The 23,671-nt window shown below is 41.9% G+C and overlaps 1 protein-coding gene across 4 annotated transcripts; it reads right to left on the minus strand.

The window, feature by feature from the left end:
• Window positions 1–1,609: 1,609 nt before the first annotated feature.
• On the minus strand, window positions 1,610–19,987 carry PTER (phosphotriesterase related). 4 transcript variants are annotated; one of them, XM_035318351.1, is made up of 7 exons: window positions 19,762–19,987; window positions 17,920–17,961; window positions 16,225–16,228; window positions 11,972–12,408; window positions 9,415–9,680; window positions 6,432–6,572; window positions 1,610–3,049 (listed from the first exon to the last, which is right to left on the minus strand). In XM_035318351.1, the coding sequence occupies exons 4-7, from the start codon at window positions 12,401–12,403 to the stop codon at window positions 2,839–2,841; spliced, it is 1,050 nt and encodes a 349-aa protein (XP_035174242.1). In that variant the 5' UTR covers window positions 12,404–12,408; window positions 16,225–16,228; window positions 17,920–17,961; window positions 19,762–19,987; the 3' UTR covers window positions 1,610–2,838. The 4 variants fall into 4 exon arrangements, with proteins under 4 accessions (XP_035174242.1, XP_035174239.1, XP_035174240.1 ...); XM_035318348.1 differs by lacking the exon at window positions 16,225–16,228 and having other exon boundaries at window positions 11,972–12,451; window positions 19,762–19,978; XM_035318349.1 differs by lacking the exon at window positions 19,762–19,987 and having other exon boundaries at window positions 17,920–17,964.
• Between the last annotated feature and the right edge of the window lie 3,684 nt (window positions 19,988–23,671).

Genomic DNA, 23,671 nt, shown 5'->3' on the forward strand with positions numbered 1-23,671 from the left:
GGAATTGTTTGCCTTGTACTTTTCATATTCTTCCACTTAAAACTAGAAAGTAATCAGCTTCAAGCCTTAACTCAATGTTCCTGCTTTGTAGGTTTACATTAGACTTTTAACGTAAAGTCCAACCACCGGAGTTGTTTAAATTTTGTCTTCCCCTTAGCTATGTTCTAAAAGAAAAAGAGGGGTAGAAGAAACACTTTTTTTTTTTTTTTTTTTTTTCTTTCCTGAAATATTTAACAGCTGACAAACTATTCTATTGGACCAAATCCCCGATTACACTGAAGCCAATGGCAAAACTCCCATTGATGTTAGTGGAAAGAGGATTTGGCTCTTCATTTGTGAACGTGTAAATATATAGTCAGCCAGTTTTACAGGCCCATTCTTGATGGTTAGTTGTGTAAATATTTAGCAAGCCTAGCATCCACATCCTCAGACCAAGGTCAAATGTTTTCTTTGCAGCAATTAGTCTTCATTAGCCCTTCAACACTTAGACTGTACTTGGATACTACTTGTAATAAAATAATAATGACAGCATACTGCAGATGTTCAACTAGAATTTTGTAGGAATGGGTCAAAACCTTAGCTGTCTTCAGTGTCTTGTCTCACTGGAGTTGGTGAGATTATCTCCACAAAGGAAGAGTGGGAAATGTGACCTGAGAGAGAACGGTGGACACAGACCTTTTCTGTGGTAGCCAGTTAGCCGTTTGTGGTAAGGTGTGCCTATGAAATGGACACAGATAAGCATACTACCAAAAATGAAAACACATATGCAAAGAAAGAAGCAGATATTTACTTGCAAAAAGAAGTGTGTATTAAAACCTATTTTTCTCATTCATATATATATATATATATTAAGGCTCAAAGAAAGAAGTTTAATACGTATAAAGGATTAATGGCTTGGAGAATTAAACTAAACACAGGTACTATGAGTTACATAGTTATAAAATGCTGTAAAATCTGTCATACCACTAACAGCCACAGAATACTTGTCTTCAGAAATGAGATTTATTATTTGTTTTGGTTTGGGGAGGGGAGCTGTCTATTTCTCTCAGGTTTAAGCTTGCAGATTTCAATTTAAAAATTTATCAAGGTCATTAACCAGCTCCTTAGCACAGTTGGTTAGGTTATTTTCAACATTTTGGCAAATGGAAGGTAACATTTGTATAAATCGTTACAGAGTAATAGAGGCTTCCCCTAGCATTTCAATTTCATGCAATTTGCCACAAACAACCTTGTCTACTAAGGGTACAAACTTAGATTTATCTGCACTAGAATGCCAAAAGTGTCTGCCATTGAGACAAAAAGCTCTTCAGTGCTGACTGCTCAGTAAAAGACTAGCGAAGATTTTAAGAATCTCTCAAAGTCTCTTTTGAATGAGTGAAGCTTTTCTTAAACAGAACATAATGCTCATTCTGTTTCTGTTTTGAGTTGTCCAGTTCGAAAGATATGCTGAGGTAGTCTAGACTAGTCTAATCGCCAGTCTACTTCATTTAGGTTTTATAAAGGGACATTGTGCTGCTAGCTGCTTGTGTAGTATCTCATCAGAATGGCTACGCTTCTAGTCTATAACAAAGTGCCAAACTATATCCGTACATTGTAGTGATCACTTCTGTTTTTTTTCTACTACTTTAATACCAGATGTGTAACTGACTTCACGTCTGTTCAGTCCACAACTGCTTTCAATGGTTAGTGCACTCGCAGCGGTGTAGCTGGAGATTGTCTGTGCAGCAGCAAGCAGCAGTGTGCCAAGCTAGCGATCATTTACAACTAACAATGCATATTTACCAAGGTATTTATTGGAAAAGGTCAATACTACAAGACATATAAGGTCAAATTTGAAGAAGCTTTCGAAATCAGGCTACCCTTGCTACTGGGTAAGACCTTTTTTTTTTTTTTTGGGTAAATCACCTGCCCTGCTTTAAAGTTAGACAAGAGGAAAGAACACAATTTATGTGAAAAACACATATAAGGCAAACATTTCTTCCTTTTTCATCATATCTTGATATACTGATTTGTAAAGACTTATATCCCAACCTTTGTTATAACTATTGCAACTCATTAAAACCGTATTATGTAATATATTTTGCCTTTTGGTGTTGCATCCTTGCAAAAAGAAGCTGGTCTGTATTGCAGTTTCACATGATCGCTGTGAGATTCCATCAATCCCCAATGAAAAATTAATGTGGTTAAAAAACAGACATCCATAACAATACCACACATAGCTTAAGAGGTCTACAAATTGTTTTATTCAAAAATAATTATTTCCATGTATTTTTTACACTTTCGGTTTAAAGTAAGTAAATGATTAAATGAAAAAGAAACAGTATCTGTTCAGAATTATTTGAAATTTCTTTTGACTTCTGTTCTACTTGGAAGGTATTTCAAAGTGCCAAACCTTTTACCTAGCATTATTTAAATGATATAAGGATAATTAGCAGAGTATCAATATTGCAGGAATTAATTAATTAAAATCACCCTGTAGAAAAAGGGGAATTAATTGAAAGCTGTAATTTTCTTCAAAGCCCTGATGATGCATCTTCAAAAATAGTCTTGGATAACGTACTAGTATTACTAGCTTACTCTCTGGAAACAACTATTTTAATACATTGAAAAGATTTTGCAGGTAGGCTCATATCCAGTAAATCCTTCACGAACAGACTTTCAGATGGGAGAAAACATATAGTTTTGTTGTTCTAATTAAAAAGAAAAGTCCTGATCAGGTTGTTCATAACATGAATACCTTCCAGTTTCTGACAATAAGCATGACTGCTCTTCTGAAATGAATTTGAATTATGCCAAGCTCCCCTATAAAACAGAAATTTATAAATTTATTCACTATTCTTACTTAAAAGTCAACCACCGCTTTGGATTTTCTAGGAGTATTTTATCAATTTTATCTTGGGAGATGCCTCTAATGAGCATTTTAGGAACTATGTTTTTAAGGATATGCGAATATCCATGACCTCCATATTTCATCAACCTGTTCTTCGTGTGCACATCATGAGCCATCAGAATTCTGTCTTCATAGCCTTCATTGATCAGCATCCGAACCCTGCAAAGGTAAAAAGTGTACCTGTCACTGACAGTTCTCACTCTGCAACAACACAGAACTGATCAGTAGTTAAACATTTTACATTATTGTACTCCTCCACTGCATCAGAACTGAAAATAATTACTTTAAGGCACTTAGAAGACATGTTCCTTATATTTAATTAAACTAAAAACACTTTAATGAATGATAGTAATAATAAAAACATACTAACAAATATCGTGATGTGGACAAGGAAAACTGTTTCCCGCTGGCATGACTGAATTTCCAGTCTCATGGCCCCATGGAGGAATTCAAGGATTTCATTATTGCCAAGCACGGGACACAGTTTTTATATACACGAGTAAGTAATCATTTCCTACAAAAGCTCCTTGTCAGCACGATCTACTCATGGGGTTAGCTCTTGCTGCTGTCACAACACTGGTCCCATAGCAATTGTTGAGGACCAGACTCTGCCTGTGACAGGTCCTTTATGAAGCCTGGCTCAACAAGGCAAATACTTTCACATCTGTGCTTTACTCCCAATTAGAATAACCAGGTTGTCAGCATCATATTCCATGCAGGCAATTATCAACCAAACGTGTTTCAAAGATGTTCATTAAAGAAGATAAATAAGACAGGCATTGTACAGTGCGAGCATGTGCCAGCAAATTAGAGGAGTTAATTCAGCAGTCCAACTAAGCAGACTTGGCAAACTGACAAGTCAGCTTGAAAAAATAACAAAACAAAACTAATCCTCCTGGTCATTCCCTTATAGCAAGCCTCCTACAAGGCGTCCTTCTGTTCTACACTGCACTCAGGTAACCTTAATCCCTTGCTAAGCTCAGTTTTTAGAATCTATTCGGTAGGTGTCTGAACTTCTCTGTTGCATGACTCCGCTAAGTTTCAGTTTTCCGCCTGCACTGGCGGCAAGCTGCAGCACTGAGGTGGCAGAGACAGACAGAGCAGGCCTGGAAGTGCTCATTCCTCACTAAGCCACCCAATTCCATCAGACCCCAGCACTGTGAAATTCTAATTTTCACCTTCTTGCCTGTGCTTTGATCAGCAAGAAAGCAAACACTGGTTTTATAAGTAACCACACTGTATCTGAAAGCCTTTCCTGTCAGTTTTTATTACAACTACTTACGAGGAGATACATCGAGCAGGATCAAATCAATATGGAGAGCAGAAAGAAGGCAAGTGAGATAGAACTTGGTAAAAAATCCGTCTTTCATAAAAACAATATAAACAGTGCTGCATAGCACACAGCACTACGTATGCTACAGGATTACAACACCACTAGTATCTTCTCCAGCTTGAAATACAAAGAGGCCACAAGCTAACCAGAGAATAAAAGCAATGACGCTGGAGTGACTGGCTAAGTTCTTGGCTGACCAAACATCATCTTAGAATGATCTCCTTCCACATTTGGACTCATTTTGTGGTGTGGGGAGGTATTTGTTGTCCTTTATTTGTTGCTTCTTCTTGCTCGTTCCTGTAAGGTTAGTTCCTGCTGACTCAAAGGAAAACTCTTCCTGAAAAAATTCAGTTTTCCACTTGCACTGGCAGTAGATTGCAGCATAAATGCCTAAGTACACACACAGCCAAACTGTGTTTGAGCAGGTATGGTATGGCTACAGAAGTTTACTTATCTTTTGGACAGACACGACCTGAGCATATGTTCTCCATTTAGTTTGGTCAAAATGTGTCCCACTGACACATTTAAAGATCAATTTGATTTCCATCTCTGGGCACTGCTAAACCAGAACAAAAATCACAAATAAAACCAACAATCCAAGGAGACTGCCACTGCCAACATATGCCCAGGGTGGATGCATCGAAAACTCAACAAAATCCATGCAGTGGCATTTCTAACTGGAGTGCAGATACTCACACCATACAGAGAGGACAAACTCTTAGTATTTTCTTCCTATAAGCAGCTTGCTGTGATAAACACTTAACTGCCAGAGAATTTTAAGGAGAAATATTGGTGGCTAAGCAAATACCACGGATGGAATAAAAGCTTTGCCAAGGCTGAACAAACACTTGCTAAACCAGGGCATGCTCCATTCTTCTACACATTTTCCTCAGTGCTTCTGTACACGCTGACCTACTGTGGCACAGGAGAGGGGAGCAACTTTAGCAGTTCTGAATGTAAAAACTGCAGATTCATCACAGCAGTTTAAAGTACCGTGTGCAAGACTGAGAGATCTGTTAGAGAGAGAAACTATTTCTAGTGTGAAAAGCAGCAGCAAATGCCTGGCAGTAAGTAGAACAGTAGCCACAATACCTTCTTAGGAGAGCAGCCTGAAATCTGAGAAGAAAAGGTTTGCAGCTAATTTGACAGTGGGGGGTAAAGCAGGGTCTGAAATGTAGGTGAAAGCTAGATAGCTCCTTCATTAGTGATTAGGGACCTTAAAATCTTTCTCCTGAAAGAGAAGGAAAGAATTGCTTCTGACTCTAGAAGTGAAACAAGACATAGGGCAGGCTGGCATCCCACCCCCAGATAGCTGCTGCTTGACTACACCCAAACACTGTGGAAGAACAGAGAAGGAGGCACACACCCCTGGACAGAGTGGAAGAAGGGAGAAGCCCACTCCCAGCTGACCATACCCGTCTCATGCAGCTTCTGCAAGGAATGAATGCATCGCCTTGGCAATACTTTGTGTTAGCACAGCACACAGTTTTGTCATGCAGCTGAGCTCAGAGAGAAACAGGGAAGAGTGGAGCCAGCAGGGCCAATATTGTCACAGTGTGGCTGTGAAGAGCATGGGAGTTGTGAGGAGACAGGACTCCCAGCCTTCAAAAGTGGGAAAGGACACAAGGAGAGGGGGCCAGATAAATGATAACATGCATGGAAGAACAAAAGGCTGTTTTTCAGGATGGAAGCACAGGACTACATCCACCCAATGAAACTGATGACTTTTGCTCGTGTAAGACACTCGTGAGAAGATGTAATAGGCTCAGAAGATGCGTAGTAGCAACACAAGGTTTACAACAAAAGCCAAATCCGAACAGAAATCCTGTATCTCCAGCCTTTTCTTTTATAACACTTTAATTTTTTATAATACATTAATATATAAATGCAGTAAATGATAAAATTCAACCAAATCAGCATGGAATTAGGACAGAGAATGAAGTTAGAGTAGCTTTTGATCTTTCCCTCAAGTCACACTCTATGACTTTCTGATTCCACATTTTCCTTTGCAGATAGAAGAAATTATACATGCTGCCCTAAAGAAGTGACAGCAGCAGAAAAAATTGCCATTATTTTAGTATTTTAGTACGAAAAAAGACACTTTTGAACTGCTAGCAGAATCACTCTGCGATGCCCTTTAAGACAAGTACCAATAATATTCATTTGTCAATGGCAGTGCCATTGCTCAAACCGCACTGAAGCAGATACCTTGCAATCCTTTCATTGTCACTCGGCATGTCGATGTCAGGATGGAACTGGTAATGAAGAAATTCCGTACCAAATAGGTCATACTCTAAATAGCACCCAAGTTTAGCAAATTCCAGAAGTTTCTCTGTATCAAATATAGTCCTGCAGAGCAAATATAACAGAAAGTCAGCATTGTAAAGGGAAGAAAAAAATCTCACGGTATGAAGGTGAGGTATTCTGTGACTTCCTATTTGCAAGGAACAAAACCAGTTAGCGACAATTTTGAGAAACAGAACTCCCACTTGGCACATGCAACTGAGTCTGATAGACAACACCGTCCTTCTTACATTCATCTGGGACTTCATGCATTAAACAAATATGAAGCAAAAGCAATTCTTCCCCCATGATATAATAAAAAAACATTCTTTAAATGGAAACAGAAAAGTTACTTACTTTTGGTATCACTAAACCTCTCAATAGACAACCTAACAAGGAAGGACCTTTAAGGAGGAGGTTAATTCAGAGTGACATTTTTTTGAAGAAAGACAATAGATTACTGACATAAAACAGATTTACGTTCTTAACAGCTACCGGAGACAGCTACATCCAGGGCTTGTTTCATCCATCAAACACCGTTAATACACAACTTTGTCTTTAGTTTCTGTAACGTACAGTGATGTTTCCAGATTGTCACCAGAACTGCAATATATCTTAGTCTGTGCTCGGCTCTGCCCAGAACACCTCAAGGAAATGCTCTTACCAAAATATATAATGGGACTGTGAGAACTCGAGGCACGGGCTCTGCATCAGATGTGGAAAGCCAAGGAACAAAGCTGCTAAAACCCATCCCTCACTTGGAAAAGAATGACAACTGAAATAACAGCTCTCTGGAATTTTTCTATGAAACATTTTTAGCAAGGGCATAAACTATTCATATGAAAAACAACAACAACTGACCCCATCACAGAACCCTCAAATGATACTTAATAAATTTATCTTTTAAATTTATCACAACACATTCTTTTCATCTAGGGAAAAAGCAGGTTTCCACCAAGACAGTGCAGGTAACCAAAAGCAGCCAGGAATACTCATTCCTGTGCAGGTGATCCTATGTGTTTTTAAAAACAAAAGAACAAAAAACCCCCACCAAGAGTGTATCTCAAAATCACAGCCAGAACAATTTATTTTGAGAACTGTTCTTAGCGTTGTGCTTTTGGAAGCTCTGTCCCAACAAGGGGCAGAAGAGCTTAATTCCATCAGCCACTGTTCCCCTTGTAAGCCCTGCTGACGTAGCAACAGCAGCAGCTGGCAGCTCCTCCAGCTGGCAGCCCGGGTGCTGGAATGAGGTGTTTGGGCAAGTCACCACAGGGACACCCACCAAGCCGTCTTCAGACCAGCATTCCTGGCAGCTGCAGTGAGTCTTCTAACAAAAGCTGCTGAATTCAACCTATGTTGATCTCTACTAAGATGCCTTTGTAACCTTATTCCCTATTAAATGATGAGATTTGGTAGCCAGGGTTCAGCAGCTGTTCCTCCCTAGCCTGCATGGGCACTGTACTTTCACGATGGACACTCGCAACCTTTTGTTCTACGATGTTACATTGCAAAACGTGGCAGCCAGCATTTTAGTTTCTGCATTTGACTGTAAATCCACCTGAAAACTGCCCTTCTGTCTGTGTCAAAAGCAGGCATGAAATATGGAGCTCTGCACACATTTATCTCACATTTAAGGGACTGGGATGCTCCCACGTGGATTCTTCTCATCGAATGAGACTTAAAATGTTAAATGCACATTGCAAAGCCAAACTTCACAGCAGTTTAGAGCCTATGTTACAGCAAGTGCCAACCTGAATGTGTGAAAATAATGATAGAAGCAGAACAAGGAAAAGCCATATTGTGTATCAGCGGCTGTTAGTGAAACTGCACCTCTGCCTTGACTGTTTTCCTACTTACGCTGTTTATTTTTTCCACCATTAGATCACCAAATTCAATGATTTACAACAGTGTATAAAAGCAAGACAAAATCAGAACTGATCTTTACGTTGTAGCAAAAATGGCTACATAAGTACTGACACTGCAGTTTGCTCAGTCCTCTTTCACAAAAAGATTTAAGCCATCAGTTTGTCTTAATAACTGAGAAAAAATACAGCTAGACATGCAATGGAATGCAGGTAAATAAAGAAAGCCCATATCATTTCTATATAATCAAATATAAATAAAATCTCATGGCATTGGATTTTATGCTCCTAAAATCGCCACGCAACATTGAGCTCTGTATAAATACAAAAAAAACCAACAACCTGACACTTGATTTATAAGAGCCTATAATCATTAGAAATTTAGAGCACAGTGCTTTTGCCTGTATTACACTCACATCGACGACAAACAATCCGATTGCTGAGGGTCATATGACCACAAACAGTCTCCATTATTCAGCAACTGTCCAAACCAATCAATGCTTGGACATTTTCCAAGGCATCATGAGCAACACAAGGTCACACAAAACTGATTTGGTAATACAGGCTGTGTTTCTAAATTGGAGAGAGAAAAGCACCCCAATTTCTTTACATGTCTGCTGCAGGGCTTCTGGTTTTTGCTCTCAAGGAAACTAAAAGTTAGCTCTGGGGTCTAAGATGAGAATTATCCGAAATCCAACCGTTTTCTTTTTACGTAGTATTTCTTCTGTCTGGTAGCAGAACTGAAAATATCCAGAGTCCGGCCAAATCAGTGAGTACGTTAGCATCTGTGAGACTTTGGTCAGGCCCTTAAGAGTAGCCCCGGTTTCAAAAATGCTGGAAGCCCAACACCATCCCACCCAGCCTGGCGGGAGTTTCTCAACATCCAATGCTTGTTAAAAATGGTTACTATTATTCCTAATCTTGCATCCAGACCTTCAAAAGGGGTGTTTAAAATCCCTAGATCATTTTGATCAGTGTGAACCTAAGAGCTGATCCAGTTTGAAGCGCTGGAAGCTGATTAAGCTCTAAACAAGCAGTTTCCTTACCTGTCGAGGTGAGACATGACAGTTTTGGAAGCGTCAGCCCCAGCTTCCTGCAGAATGCGGATGATCTGGAAGGGCGCATCGCTGTTCCTGCCGGGGTGGATGATCACGGGGCATCCGAGCTGCGACTGGGCGCGCGCGGTTGCCTGGAGCACTCTGCGTTCGCTCTGGGTCAGGGGCCAGGAGCAGCCTATTTCCCCCACCACGCCACACTTGATGCTAGTCCCATCCGCTCCGTTCAGTATCTCACCAACAATAACGTCTGTAAGCTAAAGAACGGGAAAATGAGATGTTTGGTTAGTAACACTGCCTGTGTTAAACAGCATCACATCTGGCTGATGGACACCGTGCTGGTTATACTCCTGAGGTCCTTTTGAACCTACTTAATTAACAGCTGGGTGTGTGAAAATACTGCAGTTAAAATCTGGTTTCTGCCAACTAACATCAACCTAGCCATTAACTAAGACCAAAATAAACACAGGAGCAAATCAATTTAACAGTATGCACTCACAGTTGCCTGGGTTTGCAAGGAAAGATTGTCTACATATAATTTGAATACTGCTTTAAGCTGAGAGTAATTTTTCTTTAAAAAAAAAAAACAACTCCAGGATAAAGCATTGTGCCTCACAGTCTTAGACTGGATCCAGAAACAATTCATGGTAATTTCTTGTTAAACAAGGGCTCAGAGATTAAGGAATCCTTGTCATTCAAATAGGAAAGGAAGAAAGTCTGGCAAAGATTCTGGGCCACAGATCCTGAAAAGACAAGTTTAAGGTAAATCCTGCTCTTGGGAATGCCAATGTAAAACTACTGTAACTCTGCTGACTTTGGAACTACAAGAACTAAGCTCAGCTGACAGTCTTACAGGGTCAAAATTAGCTTGCTTTTAAAATATTCATAGGCAAAAAAGACATCAGAATCTCTGAATAAAATCAGCTTGTTATAAAATCTTTCACTTTTCTTTTCCAGAACAGGCATGTATCTTCAAAAACACACTCAGAATTGAGAGAACAAAATGGCAGTGATGATGACATTCTAACCATTTGTCCCTGAACGTTAAAGAAATTACGATTTTAAGGAAAAATAAAGTGAACAAAGGAAGACGGTTTTCAAGCAAACCCAGGAAATCAAAAAAACTCACACCAGTTTTCAAAAAAAATGTAACTTACCTTTACTTTACATCTTGTCTCCTCAACAGGTCGATACAACACATTTTACAGCAGGTTTCTGCCCATCACTTTATCCTATGATCACACACCTGCTTCATGTATAAGCAATCTACCAACCACTTCCAGGGACAACCAGACAGAGTTCACTTCTCTCCTGAGAGCAACCTGAAGAACATTTCTGCTGCAGCAACACCCTTGTGTCACCAAAGTGCTCTGCAACCTTGCTCATTTTAAATAGACACAGATTACTAACAGCCTACTTTCTTCTCTCATTCAGTTGAAGTGAGCAACAAAATATTCAAATTATCTTTGCTTAATCAGGACAAGTATCACTACATGAAATTCACTGGCAAGTGAGGAGCCACCAGTTATCATGGTGCAGTCCCTGCACAACCCTTGTTAAGTACTGATTGTTGTTTGGACTGCATTACGTATTGATTAACTGTTGACTACAGGACATCTGTGGGTCTTCAGCAGTCCATCAAGTACAGAAGTGAAACTTTTGCCCAAGGAAATCTATTTGTATCAAACTCCAAGTGATGCAAAAATATTTAGGAAAAGCTGTATCATATAGCTTGGGCCAATTTGGTCCACAGGGTTGACAATGCTACGTCATATTACATCAGCTGAAGTTCAAGGCATTTATTTTTTTAAAATGAATTTGACTCATTTGTAAACTGTGATAGAATTAAAAAATAATAATTCGGCTCTGTACATTCTCATTCACAGCCTCCTGCCTTGGAGAGTTCCGCTTCCTCCTTCTCCCTATCATCACATTTTCTTAACAGAAGATGAATATTTATTATTACAAAAGTATCTGGGGACTTCTGTCATTATTAACACATTGTCTTGGGCACTGCACAAACAACTGGATGTAGATTCTGCCCTCAAAAAAATGGAAAAATGGCAGAAAAGAGGGAGACAGAACAGGCAGCTTGAGCAGAGCGATGATTTACAACTGTCCTATAAACACTGCAGTTATTTATGCTTTTTACAAGAATTCTGGGTGATCTAATTGGGAAGCGATTAGCCAGGAAAATAGACAAATAAGGAATAAGGGATAATGCTTCCTCCTTAAAAAATTGTACAATGCACATAATTGGTGTTGTACCAAAAGCCCACATATGAAATATGTTATTTTCCTTTACTGCTGCATTGTAACTCATCCCTGAGAGAAAATGTAGTTTAAGAACTGGAAATGCTGGCAGATAATCCCAGTACACACAAGTAGAGCTGGTCCAGCTACAACACACCAGAAGTAACACTGCTCTTAAATTCTGCAAATTAGCAGCTTTTAGATTTCATCTATCTTACTTGACCTTCTCTCCAATTTTGACTCATCCAGGGATAATCCATAGGAGAGAGGCTCCTAGGAGATGGTTAAGACTCACCTGCTCCACTGTCATAGTCTGTGTTTGAGAAGAATGAGTGGAATCCACATAAAACCCAGCCCCAGCAATAATATGGACTCCAGTTTCTTCAGCAAGTTTCTTCAGAGTATTCATATCCCGACCGATTCCTGTGGTCGTGTTCTCCACGACAGTCCCGCCACCTGCTGCTTTAAAATGCAACAGCTCCTCCTTTACAGCATCCCTTTCCTGACACAAAAGAAGGTTTTCTTTATGGCTGTAGGGGTTCTGCTTTATCCAAAACAAGTTCTTCATCTCAATGGGCCCATCAGACAAAGGCTCTTGGCCTGGTGAAGGTGGACAAAAACAGCTGCTGTAGTTCATTGACAAGTGCTCATGAGTCAACGTGTAGCCAAGCTGGTCCGGCTCCACGAGGCCCAAGACAGTCTGCGCTTTTCCTCTCAGGGAAGGCATCTTTCTTCAGCAATTTCAAAAGGAAAAAAATACAGATTCTACAGAAGTCTAGGAAGGAAGAAGAAATGAAATGTTCAGAAAAAGCCAACATTTCTTGGAAAATGTCCGAATTCTCTTCTCTCACACACACATACCTATATGCCTTGTGTTTGTTAGAACGTTTTCAAGTGCTAATTCCAAGCAGAGCAGTCAATATGAAAAACAAAGCATCTATTTAACCGACTTACACTTTCATCAGTACTCCAACAATGTAAAAATATCACACTCCAGTAAAAGGAAATCATCATCATTTATTGTGCTACAGTCAATACCGCATTAAGATAAATGTTTCCTATTTAATAACAACCACTGTATGTTTATTTAGAATTCTTTACTCTTCAGCAGCTGTCAATTTTTGTCACCAGATGAACATACTTGGCACCAATAGTGAATATTCCTTACTGGTACTTCCATTTTATCTGTGTCCTCCACGACTCGCTATCCCCTTCTCATGCCGAGGAACCCGTCTGCGTCTGGGCACCTCCCCTGCCCCTCCACATGAGGAACACAAGGGATGGGGTGATATCTTCTCGGGGGTTTAGCAGGGGCTTGAGTCCTCCTGCCATTTTTGCTGGGGAAGCCTGGCCTAGCCCCAGGGCAACTCCTCCAAAGCTGACAACAGTCACTGAAAACACAACCAGGCCCCCATCCAGCTGGGCAGAAATTCCCATCTGGCTCCAAAGTGCTTTTTCTGTCAGCTTCATTGGCCAAATGTTTTACCAGTTGAGAACAGACCTTAGCCTAACATTTCATTTTACATGGCTCAGCCTCTAAGACGTTTTTCCCTCATCTTTAATATAAAGGAAGCCAGGTTATTTTTCAAAACTTCAAATGAGTGGTGACGAAGACATACCTTGGGGCTACTGTCTACAATTGGTTCATGTCATAGGCATCTGCTCTGTGAAAGTTTAGCCTGGATCTCTACAGGTTAGAATTAGCTGCAGCTGTCTCCACTGGGATTTGGGGGGATTTTTTTTTTTTCTTTTGAGGGTGGAGGATCTTTATAGTTTATGTGTCGTATTAACATTAAACATAGCTGACTACTCAGCTCATGTTAGATCTTCCTGATGCTAGTTGCAAAGGCTTGAGGATATGTAGTTATAATCCCTAGTCAACCAAAATCATCAGTTATGAAACAAAATACATGTTTAATCATGTCCAGAGGACAGGACTAACTAGAGCATGCATTATTGATTAAAGAGAGAGGTCTTTCCCATTTCTGTCTCCCTTTTAGTGAATAATATCATAAACATGGGCTTGTTACTGGTAAAGCCCTCAGAGGACATTTTCCTTTTAACTGTTAATGTTAATCTGCCAGGATGACACAAAAACTGAAATCTGAAGGGCACTGAACTCTACATATCAAAGGGCACAAGAATGCCTGTGTCTCTCTGGGGATACTTTATTTTCATGAGAAAGACTCACTGCCAGAGTACCAATGTAATAGTGACCCAGCTCCTGCAAAAGGCAGATACCACCTGACTAGTAATGTTTGAGTGCTGGCAGTTAATTTAATATGAAAAGTCAGCCATCCATAAGAAAAAGAAAGGACTGATTGACTGTGTGTGCTTGTCTTGTGTATAAGCAGACATATATAATAATCCCACGTAGGAAGAACTGTTCTTTTATGAATTGCATTTGTAGACTAATGTCTTGACTTGTTTGAGAAGGCAGAAGAATAACTCATGGAACAGACTGCTGGCTGATTAATATAATGTTGTGTTGTTTTTTTTGCCAAATAAATTAAGAAGTGCATGATTTCAGAAAATATTATTCTTGAGAAAATAATGAAAAGCAAAATACCTGTCTTAGTCAGAAACTGCTGCTAACTGCAATTCAGTTAAGTTGTCCAACTGAGCCATTAACTGCATTCCTGAATAAAGCCAGTGTTCTGTAGAACAACGCCCCATTCTGGAAAAAGCTCAACGATCCAGGTCATTGTTATACACACAGCAAAGTGACTATCATAATGTATTCTTTAATTTTTATTTTTCTTCCATTAAGTATCTATGCTCTGGTATTCAGTAAAGTCCCTATAGCATAAAAAGTGATATCCACTCTCCACTGGAGAAACATTTTTTCCTCCACATTTATTGACAATTTTCAAATCCATTTATTAAGTTAGGAAAACAGACCTATATAAATAAGTTTGTATTTATTTAAGTATATAAGTATTGAAGCTCTTTTAATGAAACTAGACACAAAGTGATTATAACTAAAAAAATAAAGTGGAAACTTTTTAAGGAAACAGGCTATAGTTATTTGACAGTGTAATGGCTCAAAACAGCCATTCTAATTGATTCAGAATTTTTGCTCACTTTCAGATTCCTCCTTTGAATGTAAAAAGTACAATAATTAAAAGTTTACTTTCAACATTTGTTCCCACTAATTCCTTTCTGACATAGCTAAATTAGACTGCCATCAATTAATCTGGCCCATACACTGTGAAAACTTACGGCTGTGTGAGATCTTACAGCCTGAGGCTACTGTCCTCCGATTTATAACAGCAGGAAACATCTAAAATTACCTGTCCCAGTGCCAGGTTTCTCTTGCAGCAGACATGAATCTGTTGATTTTTAGGCTCTGTACTTGAGATTATAGCATACATGCAGAGCTAACAAAACCAATGCCTACTATTGAACCTTTTGATTGAGCCCAAGTGCTTTTATGACTATAAGAAGCACCACAGAATTGGAAACTGACATAAACAGCATTTAAAGTAGGCCTAATTTTATCTTCCTGAAAAATATGATTAACGTTAATGTCAGTGCCTGCTTACTAACAGTTTTAGAAAACCAACACTTTTAATAAAAAAAAAAAAAAAGAAAAATAGAGACAGCCAACAATTCGTGACTAGAATTATTTTTAAAAACACAGTCCTGATATCTTCTCAACCATCATTTACATAGACAGCATGCCATGAATATGCTATAATGATACATTATTCTTGATAAGATTCACCTGATGGAACCATAATTTAATTAGTGTCTTTAAAAGAGATTTATGTGCAAACAGCTTTCAAATTGAATAATGACTGCTGCTTAATTTAAACATGTATACATTAACGTTCACGCAGTTTTCTAATGACTTGTATGCCATGTTTTACACAGAATTTTCTTTTTTGAGCAAGTTTCTTCTTTTGTACACTGGGGACTGAATTCATACCCTCTCACTTAGACATCTAAAATGGTACATGTCCTTACAAAATACTGTCTAGACCATTTCCATACTGGAGATGGGAAGACATATCTACAGGCAATTCATCCAGCCTATTTTGAATGTTTGTGACAGGACAGGACAAGTTACTTTCTCTAACATCTGCCTCCTTCCACGGACTAAGGAAGGAGCCAAGAAACAATCCTGGATAAGCCAGTATATCTCAGATGGCCCTACATGAGATATGTGAGTTAAGCTTCCTGAATCCTCACCCAGTTCAAGGGAAGGGGCAGGGAGAGAATGGGAGAGGAAAAAGGGGAAAGGAATTCATATTCCTATAACAAAAAATAAACAGGTTGGCTCTTATCTGGCAATAAGATGTATTTTGGTTTTGGAAATTGCTAATTTATACTCTCGTAGTGCCAAGGCGCTCCCCCACAGATCAAGGTTTCTCTGTTTAGGTGCTGTATAAAAAGAAATAAATTATATTTCCTGAAAATATACTCAGATAAAAATAAAACAGATATAATCTTTAATATACAATCAAAACTTTTTTTTTTTTTTTCCCCACAACAGCTTTGAAATAATAACCTAACATTTCCTTAATAAACTCTGGACTAATCTTTACAACTCATTGTACGGTGAAATACAACCCTCACCATCACCCTCCTGTTACATACTGGAGAAGTAAATATTTTTCCTAGAGGTATTATTAAGAGGAAAGAAATTTGCTGCTAAAAAGGTCACGGTACTGCACTCCTTACTCTGGTAAAAACTCCACTAAATTCAATAGATGCTTTGCTTGAATATTGATGGCAAGACTCGTGTTTCTGCTATTCCCATCTGAAACTCACACTTCAGTCATTGTGTCATTTTAATGGTCTTGTAATGGGAAGTCTCTCTAGGTTTGGATTAGTTGCTTCCTACAGTAATTTCATATTGCTGAAACATTATAATCGCATAAACGCGGTTTCCACATGCTAACGCTGCATTTGTTTTGATTCGGTAAGCACATCTGAATGGTATTAGCACAGATTCTCTCGACTTGCATGAGAATAATTGTATTGCTGTTACATTGCAATGCCAGATTACAGGAACACTAAGTGGAGATTGCTGTGACAAAAATCACAAAAAAGCAAAATGAACGGGTATTTATTATGTTCAGAAAAAAATTACACACAGCTGACTTTTAGAAATACAGGTTGCCCTGGCTCCATGAAGAATATTATAAGAGGGTTTTTCCCTGTATAGTCATGCAATTTGAGGAAAGGTGACACAGCACGGGTTCAATATGTATTCACAGCTGAAGGAAATGCTTTGAGCATTTAATTCTACTGTGAGTGGCCTCTACAAAGCACAGAGAAGCCCCATATCTATATAGGACACATCTATGGCCCATTAGCTAGTCCATCCTGCCTTATCTCAGAATATCCCATATTTGAACATTTTGCAATGAGGGAAAAAGTTAGCAAGACAATGCAAGAAGAGAGGCAGAGGGTGCAAGAACACATGCAGGCTGTTTCAGGATGAAGTTAAAAACAGAACTTCCTTCTCTCTTCTCACGTCCTTCTGCCAGCTCTGCAGAGTTTTGTGGGGTGAAAGGAGCTTGGTTCTGCAGGCATAGTTCTCCCCTATACCCATCAGACAAGCAAGTTTCCTAACTTCTCCGGCAGACAGGTTCCACATTGACTTTACCTTCAAAAATTTACATAGAAGCTTTAATTACAGGACAAGCATGCCTGAAAACCAGCCCCCTCATACACTGCTTTCAGTAAGCACAACGTTTTTGCTCGTGCACAGCATCAGCAAGTGCAGCTACAGGGCCGGGAGGGGAGCTGGCTGCAAGCAGCTGGGTGGCGGTGGCCAGCAGTGACACTGCCTCTGCTCCAGCAGGACCACTACAGAGCTCACCCTCGGCTCACACAGACCCTCTCCTGGCACCAAAGGTGTCCAACAGCCTGCGATGCCATACTCCTAAACAGGCATTCTCTCTCCACAGTTGTCTCTGTGTTATGTGAGACGCCAGAGAGCATCTCCTTTGGGTTATTTTGCCCCAAAACCAAAATTTGGAAATGGGGTATAAAGACAATGAAAAAATGTGTTTTTCTGGGTAAACTCTCGTTTCTTCTGCAGAAATGGCACATGTACTTCTTTGAAGATGGAGCAGATTATTTCCATTAAAGTCCTAAATATCCTTCCCCAGCTCAATGATCAGAAATGACATTCATCTTTTTCCTCTCCCAAAGTAGAACTAAAAGACCAACAAGATTTGCTGAACTTCATGCTAACTCAGAAAATAGAGCCAAGGCAAGTAATCTTACCTAATCACAGGCAGTGTCTTCTTTCTTCACTAGCTTCACACTCTGTAAATTAAGCAAAAAACAACTATCGTAAGTATCATGACAGTTTTTCACAGTATAAACAAGCATTGTGAAAGTTTTTTCAAAGCCACTTGTTTAGTGAAAAAGTATAGTAAAGGGAAAAGGATGTACAGTGCTGGCCTTCCTCCTAGCTCCCAGTTAAACTGCATCAGGGTGGCATACTAGTATTTCCTTGCACATAATACCAAGGCAAGGCTTCGTGTCCTAAGGACACGTGTCACATGGGGGATTTTCCACACCTTGTCTAAAGCTCTCAGAGAGAAGGGAACACTTACAGCATCTCTCTCCTGCAAGGATTCTCATCTAACCCCGTAGGAGCATATGTTGTAGATTTTCCCTTACATGGTACCTGCAGTTTCTCATCTTTGTGTGGCTATATTTTCAAGGAGAAAATAAGAACCTCACCATTTCAGATATCTGTAATCTCTTGACTGGGTAAAAATTGGCCATCAGATCCCAAACCTGGAGATTTCTCAGGGGAATATATAAAAAGTGAGAAGCAAAGCTTGTAAATGCTCATCTGAAAGGGTAAGTGAAAACCCTCCCTGCATACTGCCACCTCGCTCTCCCTCGGCTCTGAGCAGACACGCACAAAGCAGGTTTCTGCCTTACAGTTCAACAGCTGCACCAGGACAGAGGGCGGCCTCTCCTGTGGCTCTCATAGGAGGCCTCTGGGACCAAAGGAAGCACCTGTGACCTGCACAGGGCCATGCGTGCACACATACCAGAGGAAGAGTCTAAGCTATTGTCTTAGTATTTAATACTTTGAGTGCTTTTTCCTCAATTTGGTTAAAGTTCAGCTGCTGTTAATGCAAGAGTCAGACTTTGGTTTTACCTTATTTCTGTGCAGATAAGGGTCGCAAAATCAAGGCTCCTCTGAGCAAAGCCACACTGAAGTTTCTTTTCCTCAGAGATACGAGACCAACATCCCATAAATGTTTTTTCATCAGCAGCTCGTTTACAAGAACTTCAGGGGATTTTACATTTTGGGCAGCTTCCAAAACTACTCCTGATAAAAGGTCATAGAAGAACTCCCCTAGGGTCCAACATTACATTAATTATATTTTACATGCACACACAGTGTTTTTAGGCCAAAAATCAGGCCTGAGGAAACTTTACACTATGTAATAGTCCATGCAAGGACGGGCAAGTCCATGCTGCTACGTTTACTTGTGTTCTTTACCCTAGCTGAATTGTATTTGCCCCTCGTGGGTGCTGGGCTACAAGCACATGCTCTCTTGCTTGCAATGAGAACACCATACAGGAAAGCAGCCTGTATGATCAAGAGCATTACTGCCTTTTGGTCAAGACTAGACCAAGAACTGGAACCAATCCTAACTAGAAGATTCAGATGAATTAAACCCAAGGCCAGCTTGATCCACTGAGGGCTGTGAAGAAACACACAGAGGAAAATAGCATGGAGAAAAGGTTTAGTGCCTCATTCAAAATGGCAGACTGCAGCAACTGGGATAGGCAGGGATTCCAGAAGAGCACTTTCTTTTATTGTGGTGGACGGGTCGAGGGTGACGGAGCACAGGTTGCCCAGAGAGCCTGTGGAGTCTCCTTGCCTGGAGATACTCAAAACCCACCTGGACACAATCCTGGGCAATGTGCTCTGGGTGTCCCTGCTTGAGCAGAGGGGTTGGAGCAGATGATCTCCAGAGGCCCCTTCCAACCCCTACCATTCTGTGGTTCCATGGGCTTACATGCATGGAGCTAAATTAATTTTCCGCTGCTGCAAACAACTGGATCCCCAGACGTGCAACCACGCTGAAGACCTACCGAAAAGAAAACCCCCTGAGAACAGTTCCCATTGTGACTGCTCTGCTGCAGTTGTTAGGAGACGGAAGCCACACAGCTTTCCACAGCAGCCCTCACAAGAATACGTGAGCCAACTGAAAGCTTGAAACTGACAGGCATAACTCTGAGAATATCTTTTAACTCCGAGACTGTCTTTACAGAGCCTGCATGCTTTGTCAGTGGTCAAAGCCATTGACCTCTTGCTTGTACAACTGCTGGTACAAAGTTCTCACCCTTGGCTGCGCACAGTAGCAGAACAGCAGGCACAGCCAACACACAGAAGCTGACACGACTGTCAGAGCCCCTGCATTGCCTTTTGCTTCCTCACCAGCTACTGCTGAATCTCCAGTCTTAACGGGAACTGGACACAGAAGCAACTGCTCTGGCTTTTTGTACTACAGAATGACTAAGTATTTTTGCAAGAAGACACAAACTCAGTATCTTTATCCTGGAAACTATTAATTAGCCGGGTTGTAAAAAACCTTTGCTACCCAGACTAAAGCAAATAACGAAGAACCAAGCCTTGCAATGAAGTTTACAGCCCTCAGGAGTTCTAGCAGTAAGATTACTGGAACATTTCCAGACCCATTTGAAAATGCCAGATGGTAGGCAAACAGCAGTGATGAAGGAGTTAACTTCCTTTCATTCGGTTCTGGGTACATTTTTTAATTTGTAACCAGAAAACAACAAGATGTCAAAGCACAATCCTACAAGAAAACCTCCTTGATTAGCTGAGATAAAGATGAAATTTCTTTTTCTAACCAGGAGGGTAGGATACTCCCTTTCCCTCCACAACACAGCTGATAACGCAATCAATGACTTGGATATTCCCCAGAAAAACAGAAGACCTATGTTCAAAACTCTGCTCTAAACCAGAAACCAGGGACTCGAACCTTAGGTTTCACATCCTAGAAGGATTTCCAATCCTCCCACACAGGTGGCGTGTTGGATGCAAGCAGAAGACTGCCTTTCTCTGCTCCCACAAAACCTTAAGAAATCCTGGTTTCAACTTACTGAAAAATGAATGTTGTTCAATGTTTTAATTTTTGAGATGGAAAAAATATTTGAGATCTACGTAAAGTGAAATAAGAAATAAAATACACAGAATGTTCAGAGAAACGACTCTTTAATAAACACTCTCTGATGCCATATGGTTCACTATGTACTGATGGTGATATGAGAGGAGCAAGCTGATGGCTTCCTAACCACAGGCAGTGACACTTGCTCCTGCTTCACCACGCATTAATTTAATAAGTTAACACTGGTCACCTATATGAAATGTAATTAAGCATCTGAATGCCATTGTTGCCACCTTTGATTATGACTACAGAAATGAATGTGATGGTGGTGACACAAGGGTAAATATTATGTCTGGTAAATTCCAAAACACGAGAGGCATTCATAATAATAAATGACACGCACATAGTCCTTCATATGACAATCCCACAGTACCTGACAAAATGATACAAAACTACCTATTACAAGCATCGCTTCGCCCATCACTGAAACAGCCCCCAGCAGAAAGGAGGCAACAACCTTTAAACACTACAGAACATATTATGGCAGGGAACGTCGAATAACGCATCCACCATAAACCACAGGAGAATTCTAGACAGGCAAAACACAATTTTCCAAAAGAAAGTGACCTCTGGCTAAAAAACTTGTTTAATCCAAGGGCTATCACAGGCCACCACCCAGAGAAAACAACATCCTCAGCAACAAAAAGCCTAAAACCCAAAGAACTGTGTCTGCAAGTTTCCTGGAGATCACGTATATTGATGTAGTTGTTTGGCCAGAAAGTGCTCGTCCGAGCTCCCCGCCCGTATGACCTCGGTGCTTCAGCTCAGGTCCAAGCTCGCACCGCACAGGACCTGCTGCACGAGGGCTGCCACGTGCCCAAGGCACCGCGGGGTGCACTGCTGGGTGGCAGCCTGGTCATCCCTCGCTGGTCCCTGCAGCTCCCCAAACCAAGGTGAGGAGAAAGGGGGCCTTCAGCCACAACAGAGCTTCCTAAAGGGCAGGATACACCAGGAAGAAAAAAAGAGGATGGTGTTTGGGTCCCGAAGCGGCTTGCAGGCAAGCCTGAAGCGTTGCTGTTGAGCCTTGTTAAGAAATTGTGGAAGCATCTCACAGAGGTCTGCGGGCATTTCCACATGGAAAGGCTGCCAAGGGTTGGCTTTTAAGTTCCAAGGTTTGGGCTGAGGCACTTGTTCTCTCATGGATCCACCCTTAGGGACCGACGGGACAGGAGCACCGGCGGGGACGGAGCTCCTGCACATAACTTCGGGCGAACCGCGACGAAATACCAGCGCTAATAATAGCGGCGCAGCTACACCACGCTGCGCGGCCAGCCTCAGCCAGCGGGTACTCCTGGCAAAACACCACCCAGCGGCTTCCCAGGAGAGAGGGGACGCTCCCCAACACAGACCCCAGGCCCCAGCCCTCTCCCCCTTCCCGCTTCTCTTCGCCTCACGCAGGCGCCCTCCTCTTCCTCCTCCTCCTCTTCCTCCTCCTCAGCGCCCCGACCCGGTCGCCGCTCACCACCGGAGCCGCCCCCGCCCCGAAGCGCCGGCGGAGGGCCCCGGCCCGGCGCTGCCCGCAGGAGGGACCCGGGCCATTAGGGGCAGCCACCGGGAGGCCTCCGCCACACCGCGGGCCCGGCCGCGCTCGCTCACCCCGCCGCGGGCAGAGCCCTCCGCCGGCAGCGCCTCGGCCGCAGCCCGGCCCCGCTCGGGGCGGGACTTACCCGGAGCCGGGCTCGGAGGAGGCGGCTGTGAGGGCGGCGGGGACTTTGTAGCCTGGGCGGCCCCGGGGCCCGGGCCCTGCCGCTCCTTCTCCGGCCCCGGCTGCCCCGGAGCCCGAACGGCCGCAGCTGGTGCCCTCCAGCAGGCCGCCCCCTCAGGACGTGCCGTGGAGCCGTGCCTCGGGCAGCCGTGGCTCCAAGTGACAGACCCTGCCCGTCCTTGCTCGCAGCTCCCGCTTACACAGCCGGGAGGGTGCTTGGATCCCCCGAGTCCTTTGGGGGAGGGTGAAGGGGTGTGGGATTGTGCTTTTATCTTTTATAATTTGCCCTTGCGATGCAAGTAACAGGAAGGTTGAAGAGGTGCTTCTGAGTGCGCACAAGCAGGAGGGTGAGGACAACGATTCTGGGTAAAAACAGATGCAAAGTATGAAGTGAAAACAAGTCTGACACTGAAGTACGTATACTTCCCACCTGGATCTCAGAAGTGTCTTATTTCCCTAAGGCTCACAGCATCTATGGTACTAGTCCTTTTTCCAGAAGGGTAAGCATACGCTGGCAGAATGACTGGCAAAGGCACAAAGGACAACAAACTCCAGCCCTCGCACACACAGTTGCAGCAAAGCCAGCTTGTGCACTGTGCCGACACGTCGCTTGAACCCGGGAAGGGTACCTCACGCTTTTCTGAGAGAAGTATTGCAGTTCTCGCTGCTCTCCCTTCTACTTTGATCCCTTCCCAGTCCCATTCTTACCACCCTGCCGTGCAGAGCCTCAGCCTGTGCTCAGCGGTACAGTACCGTGCCTGTGAACAGATTCTCCTGTGCCTGCCTTCAATACAGGTGTTCATTGCCTGGGGGGGGGTGGATCCTAGCTCTTACACGGATCCCAGACAATCCTGTGACGTTTTCAGTATCATGCAGAAAGTGAGTGGGCAACACTGGGAATGACAGCCAAAGTGTTCTGATACGCAGGCCTTTTATCATCTATCTTACTGTGAAGGACAAAAGTGGAGGTAGTGGATGAAAAATGAGAAGGATTCAGGAGTAAACAACTTAGGTAGGAGGTAAGAGAAAGTTGTACTTTTCTAAAAGTGATGAAGAAATGGGGAAGGAAGGAAGGAAGGAAGGAAGGAAGGAAGGAAGGAAGGAAGGA

This window comes from Oxyura jamaicensis, chromosome 2 (assembly GCF_011077185.1).
Source record: "Oxyura jamaicensis isolate SHBP4307 breed ruddy duck chromosome 2, BPBGC_Ojam_1.0, whole genome shotgun sequence".
NCBI classification, from domain to species: domain Eukaryota; kingdom Metazoa; phylum Chordata; class Aves; order Anseriformes; family Anatidae; genus Oxyura; species Oxyura jamaicensis.

What these genes read in the sequence shown, in the direction of transcription:
- PTER (XM_035318351.1), bottom strand. Translation starts at nt 12,403, where the DNA reads ATGCCTTCCCTGAGAGGAAAAGCGCAGACTGTCTTGGGCCTCGTGGAG. An exon ending in GTCATGTCTCACCTCGACAG is followed by an intron (nt 6,573 to 9,414) that starts GTAAGGAAACTG and finishes TTTGCTCTGCAG; the next exon opens with GACTATATTTGATACAGAGA. An exon ending in GACAATGAAAGGATTGCAAG is followed by an intron (nt 3,050 to 6,431) that starts GTATCTGCTTCA and finishes TTACCTTTGCAG; the next exon opens with GGTTCGGATGCTGATCAATG.